The following is a 19,732-nucleotide window of genomic DNA, read 5'->3' as shown; positions in this document are numbered from 1 at the left end:
GGCTGGCTCAAGAACGACAATACCTCTACTTCGGGAAACCAACAGTCTCCAAATGTGACGAGGAGCTGAGCCCACCGCAGGGGCCGCCCACGCTCTGCCTCCCCACCACTCAGCCCCATCTGATGGGACATGCTCCCCGACTGTCCTTTTGAGGAAACGCCTCTGTCGCTTGTCCTTGCTCCGCGTGGCTAGGTGAGGAAAAGCGAGCCGCCTCCTGGCTCCAGTGGGCACGTGACCCAAGCCCGGCAGCAAAAGTAACACATCCCGCTGGGGAACTGAGAGTGAATCCCGGGACTTCCTCCCCAGCTTTCGGGAAGACGTGCTCTCCTTCCACTGGTTGCCAAGCCGACGGGATTTATGCCTAGTGCTGCCGGGGGGCCCCTCTTGTCACCACGAGAGAAGAGCAGACCTGAGAATGAAGCTGTGAGTGAAGGCAAGAAAGGGGAGACACGGAAGGAAGCGGGTCCCGCAGGCACCCCCCAAGCCCCTGGGTCCAGCTGGGCGGAGAGCTAGCTCTTCTCCGAAACTTTTCAGTTATACAAGCCAATCAACAGCACCTTTTCACAAGCCAGTTTTCAGCGGGTTTCCATCACTTCGTACTGATAGATCTCACACTACCTACCTATCTTAATCGATAAGATTTAAGTAGATGGCTGAGGGGTTTCCAGAAAGCCACAAGTCACCAAGCTTGACCAGAACATCACCTTGGGGCAAATGACAACCATCGACAGACCTGAAGCTAAGCTCAGTGTGACAGTTCTGTGCTGAGGGAAGGCACTAACAGGAGGAGAGCTGTCAGGTGACCAAAGAGCTGACGTTCCTCAGTGAGACTCGGACCAAGTGGCACTGTCACTGGTCCCATGGTCCCTGTACTCCCTCATTTAACCACTATTACAGAGCACCTACTGGGTGCCAGGTGTGATGCTAGGGACAAGGAAGACAAACAAGGTAAAGCACAAAGGCATGGTCCTTGACCTCATGGAGCGTACAGCCTAAAAGCAAACACAATACAGACACACAACTGACAATACTACAACTATAGCGGGACACTGGTTCCCATGGAAGGACAGCCACAGAGGGATGTGACCTAGCCCGTGGTGGGGCAGGAGATGGTGGGCAAAGCCTTCTGAGTGTTCCTGATGAAGCCAAGAAACAGAAAACCCAAATCAAAATGGCTTAACTAGCAAAGGGGATTTCCTGGCCAACACAAGGGGAAAATCTGGCTTCCAGGGGAGGCTGATCTAACAGCCCTTTGCTATCATAAGGAAGAACCAGTCCTCTCACCCCTCCTCTCCATTCCAAGCTGTAGCATAAGCTTCACCCTCAGGCTGTCTCCCTCGTGATGGTAAAATAGCTACAGCAGTTCCAGCCTCTACACCCTCACAGCACATGTTCTAAAGGGAGCCACTCCAGCCATCCAACAACCAAGGGACCATCTTCTTCCAAAGCCCTAGCAAACCTCAACCACATCTCCAGAATTAGATCACGTGCCCATTTCCTGAACCAAGTCCAATCACCACACCTAGCTGGGTCAAGCCATGGTTACCTGAACCAATCATTTCAGAAAGGAGATGGAATTATCTTGACCAGATTAGACAAATCAGGGCTGACCCTTGGTGTTTGGGAGAGTTCAACCCTTACCACCAACCAAGAGGAAAAAAATTGAAAAACCAAGCCATGGATGATTCTCCAGCGTGGGAAAAATCTAGGGGAGGGCTTTTCAGGAAACAATACAATGTCCACTATAGCAACTCTTCTTCTAGTGAAAGAACCCCACTCTCAGTTGCCTTCCCAACTCTCAGTTCTCAACCATGGGCTTTTAGAATCAGACAACAAACCAAGCACTAATTTTTTGAAATATATACAGACAAAAATTGGACCTTATTTCTGATCTCTACTCACCCTGACTGCAGTTTTGTTTTGTTTTACGTAATGGGTTTGAAACAGTCCTCCAGAGCATGTTTCTTTCATGAGACAGAACTGAACAATGGGACATCATAAAAGAATGACAAATTCTTCCTTTTTCAGTCTCATGTATGCCTCTGCCCTCTTGGCATTGGGACTTTATCCCAGCGGTTGCCACTGCTCCACCAGCACTAGTGTAGGGATGACAAATTCTTGTCCATGACAGACATCACCAATCAATAACAGCACTCCCTCCTGTTGAGCCCAGATGAGGCCCCAGAATCCTTCTCAACCCAGAACCCCAGTCAGCCACTCCCTGAGTTGGCAACAGGACGAAACCTACTATTGGCTTTCCCTGTCAGAGAATGTATTCCAACTGGGAGTTGGTGATGAAAAGAACCAACTCTTGGTTCCAAATGCCATCCCTAACCCACGACAGGCTCAGAATTCAAGCCAGTATCCTCCATGTTTGACTTTCTCAACTTTGACCATTTGCCTCTTGTGATTAAAAACATAATCAATGTCTTTGGATGAACATAAGATGTTTATTGTTCTTTTTCACAAAAAGCTGTCTTCATCTTTCTCCAATAATTAAAATAAAAAAGACAAGAGACTGAGCCTTAGGGCAGAAACAGAGATTTAAAGCCTTCAATAGAAAGCCAATAAAGGCCTCCCAGGCGGCTGGATGGAGTGGTATGAGCAGGGCTCCCAAGGTCCTTGGTCCAGCCTCACTTACAGATCGTGCAGACCAGTTCTGTCTCACATGCAGAACGCTGTCACAGCAGATCACTGCTCGGCAGCCCAACAGGGACAAATAAACAAAGGGACACACACTGGGCCGGCAGGGCTGGAAAAATAACACCAGGAGGGGCTGAAGGTAAATGAAGGCCAGCGGCCAAAGGCTCCAAGATGCTCGTTGCAGGGGAAAATGGGTCAAGCGAAGGACCCACGAGATTCTGGCCAAGCCTCAGCATCCCTCGCCATGCCTGGCCAAGGCAGCAGCTGGGAAGAAGAAATCAGGGAACGCCCACTGAGCACTTATGATAATTTTCGAGCTGCGCTGAGTGCTTTAGGAGCATGAGCTCGTGTAATCTTCCCCACAATCCTATGAGGAAGCATAACAGACAGGATTCATCTGCTCCCCGCCTGCCCTGGGGACCTGGCAAGGCTGTCAGTCATGGCCTCTGTTCACTCCTGGCCACGACACGCCCAAGGAAGAGTCCTCCTGAAATGTTACATATGGACATTGGAGACAGTCTCTTCTCTCTGGATCCTGCAGGGGGCTTGGTGTCACACAGGTCATCTTTGCTGCTGAGTGCAGAGGCACTAAGACTGACATTAACACACAGAGGACACAGAGCCAGGAGCAGGGGGGGAAGAGCACTGACCTCATGGGAGCACCCAGGTCCAGGGACCAGTTCCAGCAACACAAAATTCCCCTGCGGACCCGAGCTAATCTGGTTTGGGTTTCTGCCACCAAAGGCATGAATATTCGTGAAGACTATTATGCCCCGGTTGTAACCGGAGATCTGAGAAATTGCTGAGTGGCAGAGCCAGGAGTCTGTGCTGCTTCCCCTGCTGAGGATGAGACACGGCCCTTCCACGCCAGCAGCGACCAGGACACACGCACAGCATCCTGCCTAACGTCTCTGCACACGAGGTGTGGAGAGGGCCCCACACCCACTACCCCCTTCAAGCTTTTAAAGAGGAAGAACCAGAGTCTCAGAAGGGGGAGGGAATGACCCCAGTCACACGTCTAGTAGAGCGCCTCAGGAGGAGAAAAGCCGTGACAAAAGGGTGCTCGGAAGGCTGGTTCTGACATGAGACACAGGCAGGAGAGGCCCTGAGCAGTGCTCTGTGGAATGACCCAGCGGGTCCTCCTCAAGACACCTTCCTCACCCCCTCGGTAATCACAATAAGGAGGTCGCGTCACGACCCTGGCAAGTTGGTTACTGAGGGAGCGATTTTACTCATGCACAGAGAGAACAACTCGCTCTGATCCCCTAATAACCACACAAGGCAGCCTGGTTAGTCGGGACTCAGGACTGTAACAGAGAGAAGACCAGTCACCACCTGGCTCAAGTAACAAAAGGAATTTATTGGCTCACATAACCGACAAATCCAGAGGAAAAGCAGCTTCAGGGAGGATGGGATCCAGGAGCTCAAACAGTATCATTAGGACCTGTTGGTTCCTCTCTCCCTCCATCTGCCACTGTGTTGTCACCATGTGGGGTCAGGATCCTCCCGCACGGCAGCAAGGACAGCTGCCAGCAACCCCTGGCTTCCATCATATCCTCCCAAGAATGCTAGAATTGGCTCTTACCAGATCAGCTTGGCCACACGCCATCCTGTGACCCAATCATGGTGGCCAAGGGATGGAACAAGCTGACTGACCAGGCCGGCATCATCCGCCCTGCTCTGGAGCTCAGGTGGGGCAGTGGTGGGGTCATTCCTGCCAAACCACAGGGACAGAATAGGGAGAAGGATGAACCGGCCAGGGAAGACTGGGGTAGTGCTTGTCCCAGGGTGGGTGTGATAGGCAGCCTCCAAGGTGGCCCCCAATGACCCCTGCTTCTTGGTATTCCATCCATGTGTAGACCCCTCCCACGTTGAACCACGGTTGAGCTGTGTGACAACAGAATATAGCAGATGTGATCTTGTGTCATTTCCGAGACTGGATACAAAAGCCACTGTGGTGGCTTCCATGTTGGGTGTGTTCCCTTGCTCTTGGGTCACTCACTCCGGGAAGCCAGCTGCTAGGCTGTGAGCAGCCCTGTAGAGCGGCCCACATGGCAGAGAACTGAGGCCTCCTGCCAACAGCCATGTGAGGGAGATGGAAAGTGGACCCTCCAGCCCCAGTCAAGCCTTCAGACGACCGCAGCTCTGGCCAACAGCTTGACCGCAACCTTATGAGAAACTCTGCACCATGCCCACATTCTTCACTCACAGAAACTGTAGAGGATCCTCAACGCTCACTGTTTTAAGCTGTCAAGTTTGGAGATAATTTGTTACACAGCCAGGGGTAAATAATACAAAGAGCAGAAGCAGAAAATGTCCCCGCAATAAGCCCACAACCCTGTCCACTTGCTTCCCTCAAACGTACTTCCACTCAGGTAAATGTGTGTTTTCTTTCTGCTAACACCTGTCTCATAGCTTGAGCTTTCTTTTTTTTTTGTTTTATTGAAGTATATATAGTTGATTTACAATGTTGTGTTAGTTTCTGCTAAACAGCAAAGTGATTCAGTTATACATATATATTCTTTTTCATATTCTTTTCCATTTCATAGCCTGTTTATCACAGGATACTGAATATAGTTCCCTGTGCTTATACCGTAGGACCTTGCTGTTTAGCTTGAGTATTCTTAATTCCACAGGAAATAAGGCAATCGATTATTCAGGGAATGAGACTTACCGACCCTGAACAGCAACTGATTACAATGCCTCCGCCCAGCAAGGAGCAGCTGCTTGGTGCCACAAAGGCACTGGGCTGGTTATATGACCTTGCTCTTTGTTGAGCCACGATGGCATGAAAGGAAAGCCATTAGTTTTGAGCAAAATGAATGTGGAATAAAACACTAGGTTTGCTCAGGGATGTTCCCATTTTTACAACTCTACACTCAGAGCCAGTAAGCCCCACATCCACCCAAACACGCTTCTCAGCATTAGCATACTCACGGCAAAAATAATTTCACTTTCTTGAGTCAGAAATAGCCTAATTCTTAATTCTTTCTGCACCACTGCCGTTAAAATACAACTATTGATTAGGCAAGGTTTCTTAGTAATATAATTATTATACTAGACAAAGATGATAATGATAGTTAACATTTTTGAGCATTTATGAAGCACACTCAAGGAGCTGACATATGGTCTGTCATTTTATCATTTAACCACTCTATGAGGTGGAGACGTCTCTTATCCTCATTTCATAGCCAAGGAAACAGAGACAGAGAAGTTACGTAACCTGCTCGAGGTCCCACAGCTACTAAGCAGCAGAGCCATGATCGGACCCGCAGGATCCAACACCAGAATCTGTGCCACCAACCACTAGGCTAACCCACCCGCATTATGAAACCTGCCACCTGGACACATGGGGACCTAGAACAGAGCAGCCCTGGTGCACGCATGCGGGCCTTGCCTCCAGCCTGTGACCCTGCACATCCTGCCTGTGTCCCTTCGGTGACAGCACCCCCCAGCCCCCAAGCCACGACTGACCAAGCGGGTCCACCACCTGACAACACTGCACTGACAGCTGCTCCTCCTGCAGCCAGAAGCCCGGAGAAAGTTCTGACGGTTGGCAGAGGTCAAGTCTGTCTGCAACACGTCAGCAGTTGAGTTTTTCAAAACTTACACATCCCACTGCTCCGTTTGCTTTCTTCCTGGTTTCTCCTTCTGAAGTGTCTGCCTGCTTTATACATGTTCCTTCTACCTGCAAACTGCAAACTTTCAGGCACCTTAAAAGCTCAGCTACCCACTGCTTAAATGGGGAGGCTTCAGATTACAAACTTGCTCAGTTAAGAAGTTATTTTTTTCTATTCCATTCATGGGCTAAATAAAATTTACCCCAAAATTATCATATACTCAAAATACATTAACTGTAACACACTCCGATAGCACATCGCTGCCCAGCGCCTTATGTACTTTCACACACAGCCCTCCTCACTGGGCCCGCGCAGGGGGTAAGATCATCCTCTCCATTTCATAAACGAGGAAACGCATGCTTGTGGCAGTGAAGCAGTTCGCTCAAAGTGCACAATTCGCAAGCAATGGAGCAGGGACTCAAGGCTGAGCTGGCTCCTAACACAGTAAAAACGACGGAGGACAGAAGTCTGTCTTTGATGATTCAGAACCCGAGTCTCCACAGACTTCAGTCTTTATGAGAACATAAAACACAATTACACCACAGAACCCTAGCATGGCCAGGTAAGATGCGGGTCTGGTTGAGAAAATGCCAAGTTAGGCACCTGGGACTGTATTTAGCATAGTCATTTAACGGTCTGTGATGCTCTTGAGATGTCATTTTCAAATGTGAACAAAGGAGAGAAGTTCAAATTAAAATTAAATATGGGATCACGGTGCCAACTTTCAGTTACATGTATATAACAATTACATTAGTGCCACTCACATCCGCTGACAGCACGAGGATGGTAAATGCTGCTTCTGTCGGTTTACGTAACCCTGGGCTCCCCCGCACATCCACAAGTCACGTTTATCTCCTGGTCTAATTTTAAAGCAGTTTTAAAGAATGACCTGGGCTTCCCTGGTGGCGGCAGTGGTTGAGAGTCTGCCTGCTAATGCAGGGGACACGGGTTCGAGCCCTGGTCTGGGAAGATCCCACATGCCGCGGAGCAATTAGGCCCGTGAGCCACAACTGCTGAGCCTGCACGTCTGGAGCCTGTGCTCCGCAACGGGGGGGGCCGCGATAGTGAGAGGCCCACGCACCACGATGAAGAGCGGCCCCCGCTTGCCGCAACTGGAGAAAGCCCTAGCACAGAAGCGAAGACCCAACATAGCAACCAACCAATCAATCAATAAAAATAAATAAATAAATCTTAAAAAAAGCAGAAACCTACCGTTTAAAAAAAAAAAAAAAAAAAGAATGACCTGATAAACTGCTTATTTTACCTAAAATGGGGAAAAAAACTCGAACTCAAGTGTCCAGAAATCAGAAATGATGATTTTAATATGGTGCATTAACTCAATGAAATGCCACATCCAGGCATATAGAAATGGTGACCATGAAGCTTCAGTGGTTGAGGGAGGTGGCCTAAGAAGTGACAGGCTGGAGATTTTAAGTACAGTACATAAAAATACGTTTGCATGTGAACAAATTCAGTAAAAATGTATGTTTTTACGGGAGTTGGAGCTTGGCAGGGGGCGGTTGCTTTACAGTTCTCATTATTAATAATATATAAACAAAGTCACAGAAAGGGAGATATAATAAGATGGCTCAAATAAAAAGAGGTTCAACCATACTCTGAATTAGGGGAATGCAAATGAAAAATATTCTGCCAGTGCTGCTTTCACCTGTGATTTTATCAAAGACCCCAAAGTTGGATCCGCCCCTGGGGGCAGGGCTGTGCTGGGTGAGGCCCAGCCTCCCTGGAGGGCAGCTTGACGACCTCTATCCAACTCAGAAAGGCACTGCGCTTTGACCCAGCAATTCTACTTCCAGGAATTTCTCTGGCAAACAGAGTCATATTGGGACAAAATAACAAATGCGAAGGTTCTTATTATTAGAAGAGGCAAATGGCTAGAAACCACCGGGATGCCTGGCTGCTGGCGTGCCAGCCAAATGAATCCTGGTGCAGGCGGGCGATGAGGTACCGGGAGCTGTTAGAAAGATGGCAGCTCCGTGTACTCAGCGCAGAACAACCTCTCAGCTGTGGAGGGAGTGGGGTGTAGGATACGTGACCATTTGTATCAAGGCAGAAAGGAAGGAGGGGAGGGAGGTGAAAAGGAGAAAAAGTTCGCGCGTCCGAATGTACGCACCTGTTCACGGAATGCACAGAGCATCTCTGGGACGGCAACACTGCCCACCGCCAGGGGCGAACCAGGTGGGTGGCGGAGTTTAACCATTTGTACCTTTTGGATATTGAACCATGTGCATACATACTATTCAATATTTAATGTAGTAAGTTAAAATTTCAGATGCATAAATTTTATTTCCATTGGTCACTTTTTTTTTTTTTAGTTGAAAAGTATTGATGAAAGGTGTGCTTGGGGTTCGAACAAAGCCTCCCCCCAAGTCTCTCTGCCCTCCCCTACCTTGCCAACGCCTGGATCTTTGTGATGTGCCGCTCCTCCTGTTCGGCCACCTTCCGTTTCAAGGTGTCGACCTCCTGGCGGAGCACGGCCGAGTGCTCCATCTCACCGTCCAGCAGGTTCCGCAGTGACCTGGGAAGAGGAGGCCCACCTGTTCAGATGCTGTCAACCCGGAGTCCGTGGAGTCAAATCTTAGTTCATTCATCTTCCACAAGGCTCTGCATAAACTGCAGTTCAAGTCCATCTCATGTAAACTGATTTGAGGAGATACCAAACTCTGCTCAAGAGCCTCTGAAGCATCATTAGGATGAGCCCCCGGGGAACCATCTGTGGCCTGGCTCTGCGGCCCTGAGAGCCTGTGGGCAGCTCAAATCAAGGGAAAACAATGAGCTGAGCCAATCCCAGGCAAGCCCCCTTCAAGACATCCCACGCAGAGATGCAGCATATGCAACCGAGACATTCTGTCACAGCCGCACTGCGTAGGAGATTCAACAAAGGAAAGGATGCCAGGACAGGCCAAAAGAACAACCTAAACCACAAAAGCAGAAGACAGGCTCCGGTTATCTGACAGAAAACGGGAGTCTCATTTCTCCTTCTGCCACAAAACGCACCTTACCCCCTGCTCCATCGCCACCTCCCGGTTAAACAAGCATATAGAGTATCTCATGGAGCTATACAATTTGACATTGCATAGAACGTGTTTTATATTATATTTGGAGTGTGTTAACCTCCAGAACACATTCACTTGCATATCTGTCATCCTTGGTCTTAAACAGCAGAGAAGACAGAAGCTCTTCCAGAAATAACCACAAGTTACCACCTAGAAATGAGCCAAGCAGGGTTCTTCTGACCATCTACGTCGCTGGACCTCAAATGGCTATTTCTATAGAACATTTACTAACTTTGGTGCAGCTACATCCTAAATCTAGAGGACACTTGCCACGTGACATCAGAACATAAGCAAAAGTGTCTGAACCTCCCCACCCACACTGCTCACTGAACACCCCCCCCAAGACGTGTGTTTCTGGAAAGTTTTGAGAAAATTCCCCTCTTGGGGCCTGGAAACCCCCCAACACAAACACAGTGTGATTTTTTTCTCTCGCTGGGAAGGAGAAGAAATTACCAGACAGTGATGACTGTTCTTTACAAGGTAAGACAAAACCTATGGCTTTTTCCAAGATAACGGCCCCAGCTGGATCAAGGAAAAAGCATCCTACAACGTCTACAGCCCATCACTGGAATTTATTTTCGTTGGAAAATAGCACTGTCTGAAGATTCCTTTTTTAAAAAACTCTTTTGTTTTCCAAATCACGCTTATTTGCTTTTATATGTTTCCATAAAGGATGAGGGAGAAGCTTGTCAAGCAGGGCCCAAATCGAGACTTAAAAAGGAGAATCACGACTGCATGTCACCAGGGACACAATTCCTGCTATGAGTACAAGAATAAGAGGGTGACATGAGCGTACACACACACACTCACACACACACCCGTCCCCTGGCCCCCAGGGAGGCAGCCTGTCATGCTCGCAGAGCCTCGGCAGATAACTGCAGGCACACCCCTCTACTGACCACCCTGTAGCCAAGACAAGGTCCTGGCAGTGGAGCAGCTCACATCTGGGCAGCCAAGCAGTAGCAACATGGCTAATACTTGGCTGGTATCTAGCCCTGGTTTCAAAAGGGAATCAAAATGAATAAAACCCTTTGGCCTCTCAGTGCCTGCAACTAGGCTTTTGGGGACGTCAAAAGACTCCAAATGCCATCTTGCCCTATGTGTCCCTGACTTGAGAAAATTTTAAGTATTCTAGTGCTTGGAACATGACGGGTAGACCCTGAATTAAAGGTTACCCACTACTTAAGGAGGGTCGTGCGGTTATAGCTATGGGGATGGAGCTTCTTTTTGAGGTAGTGAAAATGTTCTAAAATTCTGGTGATGGTCGCACATATCTGTGAATATCCTAAAACCCATTGAATTGAGTACTTTAAATAGGTGAATGATATGTGAATTCTATCTCAAAGGCTGTTTTTTTAAAAAAGAATTTAAAAATAAAAAAGATGGCTTTACAAACTCTCAGTTTGTTCTAAGATAGTGCGAGGATCATACGGTTTTCATTCCTTGCTAACACTCAAGCCACAATATGTACACTAAAGTGGTACATCCCAGACCAAACAATAAGAAGTCACTGGTCACAACTCTGCCAATAAAGCAAAACTTCCTTCACGGTGATATTCTCTCTGCCCCAGATGTAGAATGTCCGCGGTAGACTGCCCCTCAAGCACGGGGCTCCCGATACCTGTTCTCTTCTTCCAGCTCATCCTTCCTGGTCATCATGGCCACGATGGCCTGTCGGAGTTCACCTAAGGAAGAAAGCCAAGTCCAAATTAACCGGCAGATCCCGCCTGCTACACCGCCCCTCACCGGTCTGGATTATGTGCTATTTAGGGCCACTTGTCTAGACAAGTTCCCTTTTCCCTTTCAAAAATAATTCCTATACAGTCTAAGAGATCCAGTGGGCTCAGTCAATCACTCTCATTAGCCACACAAAACCCAAAGGCAGAGCAGGATGAGAATAACTGTGGAGGTGTTTCCTTAGTGAATATAATCAGCCGCTACAGGAGAAACAGGCTGGTAATTTCTAAGCGCTTTTCCAAGTCTCTACTACCGGACAGCAACTGTTTTGAACAAGAGTATGTTCCCAGTTACAGCTGTTTATCAACCGCAGATCAGACAGATCACATGACAACTGACTCCATACCGACACAGAAATACTCAAGTTCACTAAGAGATTTGGTTTTCCTGTGCTGACTCTCATAGACTCTGACGGGGGGATGGGGCCTCTCCAATGCACAGTCCATAATTACCTATAGGAGTGACTCTCCTGACATCTTCAACGTTGGAAAGCAGTCACTGATAGAAAATCACCCCTTTAAAATCAATAAGCGCCCGAGTTTCCCATCTACATCAAAAACTTGTCACTGTCCACCCACGGTGGGCTGTTTACCGTAACACTCAGACCTCAAGACCAGGAACTTGTGAATTTCTCCGGGAGAGCCAGTTTTGTTCTATTTTTTTCCCTAAGGAACCCTGTGAACTTTCTGTCCCTCTTGGGACTAGCTGTGAGGAAGCTCACAGCCAAAGTTACAAGTCCAGTGAGTGCACGTGGTCCTGTGGCCACCACGGCGTGTCCCAATCCTCCCTCTGATCGCCAACCTGTATTTCCACCTGCTGCCAATTTACATATAACCCGTCTCACTCTATTTTTTTCAATCTGTTTTAATATGCCGCTTCAAGTCCTCTTTTGGGAAGAAGTATGGTTTTTGGTTTCTTTTTTTTTAGCTAAAATTTGAACGCTTCTACTTGCCAAGCTCTGTTCAAAGCCCATACTGGTGCTACCTTGTTTAGTCCTTTACACACACCTAAGAAACACTACCCCACACTGTTGGGGTACAAATAAATTGATAAGAAGGGGGAAATGGGGGAGGAAGAGGACACAGATAAATAGGCAGGTCCCTCAGTCCCCTTACACTCAGGATGCCCGGCACAAAGAGGCCCACCAAAGACCCTGAGGCAAGAAATAGGTCCCGGGACCCATGCTGTCCTCAGGCTGCTACAGAGGAGATAAAAGCCCACAGCCCAGGTCCCAGGGGAAGAAAGGGAAGGAGGGGAATCATGGGGGCTCCTCCTCAGCTTCTGGGTCAGACACCAGAAGCCACTCTGTTCAGAAGAGATGGGACAAAAAATAGACCCTCCCTGTCTTTTCTGACCCAGAGCAGCCACGTGGGCATCACAAGGACACGACTAGGAGGTCCAGGCCCCAGCTTCCCCATCGCACCTGTGACAGCATGAAACCTGCGGGTCACACAGTGAGAAACTGGGCCTCCTAAGGTGCTGATGAGAAGGCGTGTCTGAGGTGTCCCTCTCCTGGTGTCACCAAGGAAGATTCAAAAATTCATTGGGTCGATGCGAACTTACTGAGCACCTACAAAGTCCAAGCCCTGCTCTCGGCGCTGTGGGCAGAGGGTGAACAGAGGAGACCAAAGTCTCTACCTGCAGCAGGCAGGCCTCCTCCCCAGAAGGGGGACAAACAAAGCAGCACGGAGCAGTCGTGGCGACAAGACATGCCAGGAGGAAAGCCCGGTGCGGTACACAGACGGGTGGTGGGAGGGTGCCACGTCCTGGGGTGCTCTGGGAAGGCCTCTCTGGGGGATGACATGACAGCAGAGGCCCGAGGAAGGGAGGGAGCCAGCGTGCTGCTGTGTGGAGGGAAACACTCCACACGGCACAAGGCACGTGCAAAGGCGCAGGGACAGGCGTGAGCTTGCTCACACGAGGATGGCAGGGTGACCCGAGGAAGGGGGGAGGCCCACGTGGCCCTGCCCTCAGGGAGCTTGGAAGCTCGAGGACTCGATGACAATTCTAACGGCCACCAGCTAAGCACTCCGGGTACACTGTCTCCTTGGTGCCGCAGGGCAACTCTAGGGAAACTATCCCTGAGTCCCTTTTACAGGCCTGCTAACAGGCTCAGGGAGAGGAAGTGTAAAGACACAACTGGAATCTGAGTCCAAATCTGTCCAATTCCAGCCTCTGCACTCGACCCCAGGAAACAGCGATAATTACCACCACTCACATGCAGGGATGTAAGAGCTACTATTTCATCGACAGCGCACAGGGACATTAAGCCAGAAGAACGAACCTGAGAGGTAATTAAATAAGCTGCACAACCACACACCTTTACATGTCAGAGCCAGGAGGGAAACCGAGGCCTCCAACTGGCTGGGGAGAAGACCCTGGCCCGTGGGACGTGTGTGCTGTGTCCAGAACCGAGGCCGCTGAGTGGCACGGGTCCAGGTAACAAAGCTGCAACCAGGACCCCTGGGGCTCAGTTCCTGGCACAGGTTGTAGAACCAGAGCCACACAGGATCCTCTGCACTTTTCGCAAGGTTTGAAAATTTGCAAAAGGGAAACAATGGGCAGAAAAAGCATTTCCAGACAAGATACTACTAAAGGTTAGAAAGAGCAGAGAGAGGGCAAGACTGGGAAGAACAGAGGGAAGGAGGGTTAGGCCCTTGGCAGAGATTTTTGTTTTGTTTTGTTTTTTAATTTTTATTGGAGTATAGTTGATTTACAATGTTGTGTTAGTTTCAGACGTAGAGCAAAGTGAATCAGTTATACATATATGTATATCCACTCTTTTTTAGGTTCTTTTCCCATGTAGGTCATTAGAGAGTACTGAGAAGAGTTCCCTGTGCTCTACAGTAGGCCCTTACTAGTTACCTATTTTATCCTCAGCAGAGTTAATCAGCCTAAAGAGATAGGAAAGAGGCCGAGCCGCTGCCCTTCAGTCCCGGGGGGAAGAGAGCTGACAGCGACACAGATAAAGTCACCGTGTGCTGCCTGCCCGGCCACGGGCTGCCTGAAGTTACAATGGCCCCCAGCTCACACATTCATTCATTAGTAAACATCTACTGAGCACCTACCTACTGGCTACAAGGCACCTTCCCAAGGGGAGAGCCAGGCTCCCGACTTACCTAAGGAAGGAATCCTTAACAGCGGATTTCTTAACGGAGGACAATCACACACATGCACATGTGCCTACGAGGAGACAGCGTCTGCTTGGCTTTGCATTCTGAACGTGACCAGGTAATGAGGGCCCTGGCTCTCAGCCTCTCTGAGCCTTCCTGTCAGACACAAGGGGTGAACGGCACCCACCTTCCCACCTCCCTGGGATGCTGTAAGGTTCAGAGGAGAGACCAGACAGGACGGTACTAAGTCAAGGCACTGCCTCTCGCGGACGGCAGTGGGGAGCACTAATAATCTAGAAGAACTCAACGTAATGCTAGATTTCACATTTCTAACTAAAAACACTGATAAATCTGTAAAAACAAAAACCAGCCAGTAATTTAATCCCATGACACCACAGCCACAGGGGGAAAAAAAAAATCAAGACTTAATATATCATTGAAGACAGGCCGGGTAGTGTCTCTTTGGTTCTTATCTTCAAGAAACCCAGAGCAGGTGGCGAGGCTGCAGCCAGGTACTGGAGACGCAGCCTCGGGAAACCGCTCCTTTACTCCAAGGCCTGTTTGAAATCTGAATCTTCTAAGGAGGACTTCTTCTGGAGTTCTCAACTGGCCGAGACTTCTTGTGGGAGCAAAGGACTAGATAGTCATCACTGCAACATGAGGCTAGAAGATGTGATTTTTTTTTTTTTTTTTTTTTTTACATAGACTATTTTGTAAAGCGGTTTTAGGTTCCCAGCAAAATCGGGAGGAAGGTACAGAGGTTTTTCCGTCTACCAGCAGCCCCTACGCATGCAAAGCCTCCCTCATTATCAACAGCCCCCACCAGAGTGGGACATTTGCTGCAACTGATGAACCCATGCTGACCCATCATAATCACCCACAGTTACATCAGGCTTCGCTCTTGGTGCTGCATATTCCATGAGTTTGGAAAACTATGTGACAACACGTATCCCCCATGACAGCATCATTCAGAATAGTTTCACTGCCCTAAAAATCCTCTGTGCTCTGCCTGCTCATCCCCCCTCCCCACTAGCCCCTGGGGAAATCTCCTCTTAATCAAAGGAATCATGCCAGCCTTCTGTCCTGCAGCACATGTCACACGTGTGCCTGATTCACACTAATGAGCCACGTGCACTGGATGTAAGTGGGATGAGAGCTCGGCAGAGCACACGTGCCCAGCACACGCACACCCACCACCAGGGTGCTTGGCACCGGGTACCCTGGACCCGACAGGACAGGAGGGTCGTGCTCCAGGGCCCTCAGTCCCGTGGCTGTGCCGAGCCTGTCCTGGAGGGAGCAGCTCGCTGCCCACGAACACGATCCTTATGCTGAGGTGTTGCTGCCATGCCCTCTCCTGGCGTCACCAGGCGTCACCAACCCCTTTACCTGGCCTCTACTGCAGACGGCAATCCAGCTGGGCCAGGAGCCTGTGACAGAGCCTTCCCGAGGGACTCTCCCCAAGGGATGTGACTGCACTATTTCGTCCCCACAAATGTGAGCGCCTCTCCCTGAATAAGCCCAACAGTTTTTCATTGTGGTGCAAACATTTCACACGAGCTCTCTCCTCTTCATAGATGTTAACGGCTATGCCCGGGCACAATGCTATACAGCAGGTCTCTAGAGCTGACCCGTCTTGCTTGCCTGAAGCTTTACACCCGGTGAACAGCATCCCCCCATTCCCTCCTGCCCCAGCCCCTGGCAACCCCCCTTCCACTCTCTGCGTCTCAGAGTTCGACTATTTTAGATTCCTCATATAAGTGGAATTATGCGGTGTTTGTTCTTCTGGGTCCAGCTTATTTTACTTAACATAATGTCCTCCGGGTTCATCCATGTTGTCACCTATGGCAGGAATTCCTTCCTTTTTAAGGCTGAATAATATTCCAACACACTGTTGTTTCATGGATTTCCTCATGTTCACCAACCCCCTCCATCCCAATATGATAAAACCCATCTACTCAGGCCCAGATGAAAAGGCACCTCTTCTGGGAAGCCCTCCGTGATTCTCCTACCCCTCAGCAAGCTGCAGAGTGTGCAGTAGCTAACCGCATCTGTCTCCTGCAATCACCTCACAACTCCTTAAAGGCGCACAGCATGCCGTGCATCTGGGGTCCCCAGAGCTCCCACACGCCAGGAGCTTGGTCAAGGTTTATGGAAAATAAGTGATGCAGAGAGACGATTCCTATCTGAGTACAACACAACTAAAATGGAGGGCAAAGGTACCAGCTGTCACGTGGCGGGTACTTCTGTGTCTAGTAACACGTCAGCACCAAAGCCTCATTTCAATTCTCACGACCACCTAACGAGGACACTCAGAAACAAAGAGCAGGAACCCACACTGGGACAAGCCAAGCTGCCCGCGGGGCCCCAAGTCGCCTTCCAAACCCTCTCTAAGGCCAGAAATCGTGGAAATTGCCCTGAGCAGGTCCAAGAGCTGGAGAAAAATAAAGCGCTTCAGCGGGGACCTGCCAGGGGCAAGCAGGTCAGGTGTGGGTTCCAGTAGCTTCCATTCCAATGACAGGAGCGGGACCCATGGAAGGTTGCTACCAACAGGTCCCAGGGCTGGGGAGACCTGTGTTCAAGCCCCAGCTCAGCCACTTACTGCCTGGTAACCTCGCGCAGGTTTCCGCCTCAGCAAAACACAAAAGGGGATAAAGCCACATTTCCTGTGGGATGCTGACAGAGTAAACTGAAGTTCCCGGTGGTGTCCACACTGCAGCGAATGCAGGTTTCAGGGTCCTGTATTTCAGAGCATGATCTCTAGAGTCAGGACCCGGGTTCAAATCCTGCCTCTGCAGCTGGGTAACCTTGGGCAAGTTACCCACCCTCTCTGAGCACCTGACTCCCTTATCTATAAATGGAATCTTTACAGTCTCTATCTCACAGAAGCATTTTTGTTTTTCACAGAAGCACTGTTAAGGATTCAACGCCCAGCACATAGAAAGCCTTCAACAAATGTTACTGATCACCATAATTAGTGCCTTTCCCTTCAACGGCAGAGGTGGAAAGACGGGGGCCAAGGCAGCAGTGACCATCCGAGCACAAGTGGGTTCCCCTGGTCACATTTTCAGGAGTTACAGGATTTACTGAGCTCCTGTGTACCCCAACCTTGAGAAATAAAAAGGAATTTTTTTAAGTGGTCTATGCCCTAGAGCAGCAGACTAGACAATAGAATTTTATGAGCCATCAAACCAGCTCGGCATGGGCAATGTGGGAAATCAGACCCAAAGAGTGAGGTGCCAACTGGAGGAGACTGCAAAAGTGTCAGGTCAGGTTCTGGACTTTTAGGCCCAGCACGCGGGGATCCCAAACATCACCACCCAGACTTTTGCAGCTGAAAAGCGTTCAGCCCATGGGGGAAAGAAAACTTGGAGGAGGAAGTGTTTCCCAGGAGGACCCAGAAAAGGTATGAACGCTCTTTTGGCAAAGAACAGCCACGAGTAGCTGCAATGAGACGTCTTGGCCACAAGGTCACCTTGAAGGGGCCACAATCACACTGCACAATCACACTGCACACTGCCACAATCACACTAAGCCACAGAAGCAGGGGGATGGCCATCGCTGACTGATCCAGACCGTCATCCTGTCATAACCCTTCCTTCCCCCGTCCCACATGCTGTGCATCTCCAGCCTCTTGGACCATGCCCTGTAGCTGCATCAATATCAAAATGACTGAGGACACAAATACAGGTAAAGCAGTACTCTGATACCTCAAATCTTTAAAAAAAAAAAAAAAATCCATTGCTGTCAGACTGTCCTCTCCGCCTTCCCCAAGTTACCATCACAGAACATTCATGGTTAATGGTGAAAAAGGCAACGGCCTGAGAGCTGGTATCCGCGCACCCCCGTAAAAAAAAAAAAAAAAAAAAAATTGCCCTTTTGACAGGCTTTAACTTTCTATGCATTCGCTTTGCTGACTTTCCTTGCATAGGTAATGCTGGGATTGATTTCCATACATCACGTAAACATTCTACTTCTCCAAGCTCCAGTGACACACACTGGCAGAGGCGCTCCTTAACTTGCAATTTTCTCTCCTCTCCCCAGCACCGCGCATCCCATTATTTGTTAGTCTCTATCATTGTGATTTCCTTCCTCTTTATTACCTGCCTCAGCACACATTTCGAGGGACAACAGGGCAAACTTTCTGCACTGCAGCCTCTGCAGAGCCCGGCTGAATCGGGGTCTCCCTCTCCTAAGGCTGAAAGGCAAAGAATGATCCATCTCGAAATCAGTTCCTTGCCTGGCTTCAGAGAACTGAACAGCAAATCCAGTCAAGAACACAGGAGAATGTTAACCGTAGGAAATCAGTCTGGGATACAGAGCATTTTGAATCACTGCAGAAAGGATGGATTTGTCCATAAATGTTGCCAGGGCAGGGTACCATTTTGGGAGCAAGAAACAAGACTTAAATCTCTGCAGCTACTACATATGGAAATAAAGTTCAGGCAATAATTTAAATATGTGAAATGCAGCAATAAAAACAATATAAATATGGGAACAAACATTTATGCCATATGTAGCAGCACAAGCCCATCTTAACATGCAAGCAAAGAACAAGTCCACTAAGGAAATGATAGTTTTGCTTTTTTTTTTTTTTTAAACTTTTGCACACTGAGGGCCAATCTAACAAAAAACGGGTCCACTGTGGAAACCAAGCTCCTAAGCAATTTGGGGCAGGGAACAGGCAGAGTGGAAAGAACACAGGTCTTCTAATCAAATCCCACATCCCACAGGTCTCAGCTCTGGGTCCCTCCTCGCCTCTCCGTCCCCTCAGCTGGAAAAACGGTGTTAATATCACTGACCTCCCCGGACAGGGCAGGGCTCGGCGTCAGTTTTACTGCAACACAGCCCCACTGTCTGTTCACATATTGTCTACGCTGCTGTCACGCTACTGAGGCAGACCTGAGCTACTGTGACGGGGACCGAGGGGCCGCACGGCCTAAAACATTTACCAGCTGGCCCTTTAAGGAAAAGTTAGGGGAACATCCAGAAGCTCTTGCCCCCACTCCCCATGCCAGCCTTCTCCACTGCGGGCCCTCTGCAGTTAGGTGTGTGGCCTGCCAGACACCGGTGCCGACGGTGGGGCCCCATGGCTGGAACCCAAGAAGGGGCTGCGGGCCCGGCTTTAATAAATGCAACACAGCACTGGAGCAGCTGCTGCCTCAGACACTGTGGATCCCTCTTGCCTCTTCAAAGGTCCCCTCAGTTTTGCCTCTGTCCCTCCAGCTGTCCCTGCTCAGCCTCCTGCCCTAGATCATCATCTTCTACCCTCACTGGTTCCCCAGAGGCGAGCCAGCCGAGGGCCTGCACTGCACACGGGCTGGAGCTTCAGGCATCTGTAGGGTGAGGTGGTGGTGAGACTGAGGGTGGCTGGCTGACTCTGATAGAGACTTCCAGAAGTTTGGGATGGGCCACAGTCTCCGACAAAGGAGGATGGGAGCAGAGGCGTCTGGCCCAAGAGCAAACAGTTCTAAGTCGCTCCTCCAAGATCCACCTGTTGAGAGCTTAGCCAAGGACGGTTTGCTGGGTCCCTTTTGTTGCCAGGTGC

At 49.5% G+C, this 19,732-nt stretch overlaps 1 protein-coding gene across 9 annotated transcripts in view; it reads right to left on the bottom strand.

Moving 5' to 3' along the window:
- The window catches only part of SNX29 (sorting nexin 29), a 565,105-nt gene that overhangs the window by 423,724 nt on the left and 121,649 nt on the right, over positions 1 to 19,732 (bottom strand). For all 9 annotated transcript variants that reach the window (XR_011076885.1, XR_011076887.1, XM_068565494.1 and 6 more), the window contains 2 exons: positions 10,959 to 11,022; positions 8,671 to 8,799 (listed from right to left, as the gene is read on the bottom strand). Coding sequence is in view for 7 of the 9 variants with exons in the window: in XM_068565494.1 (XP_068421595.1) it covers positions 8,671 to 8,799; positions 10,959 to 11,022 (193 nt within the window). In the remaining 2 variants the exon portion in view is untranslated. The remainder of the gene's footprint in view (positions 1 to 8,670; positions 8,800 to 10,958; positions 11,023 to 19,732) is intronic.

The sequence above is a fragment of the Eschrichtius robustus genome, chromosome 16, assembly GCF_028021215.1.
Source record: "Eschrichtius robustus isolate mEscRob2 chromosome 16, mEscRob2.pri, whole genome shotgun sequence".
Classification (NCBI taxonomy): domain Eukaryota; kingdom Metazoa; phylum Chordata; class Mammalia; order Artiodactyla; family Eschrichtiidae; genus Eschrichtius; species Eschrichtius robustus.
This window is presented reverse-complemented; position numbering and strand designations above follow the sequence as displayed.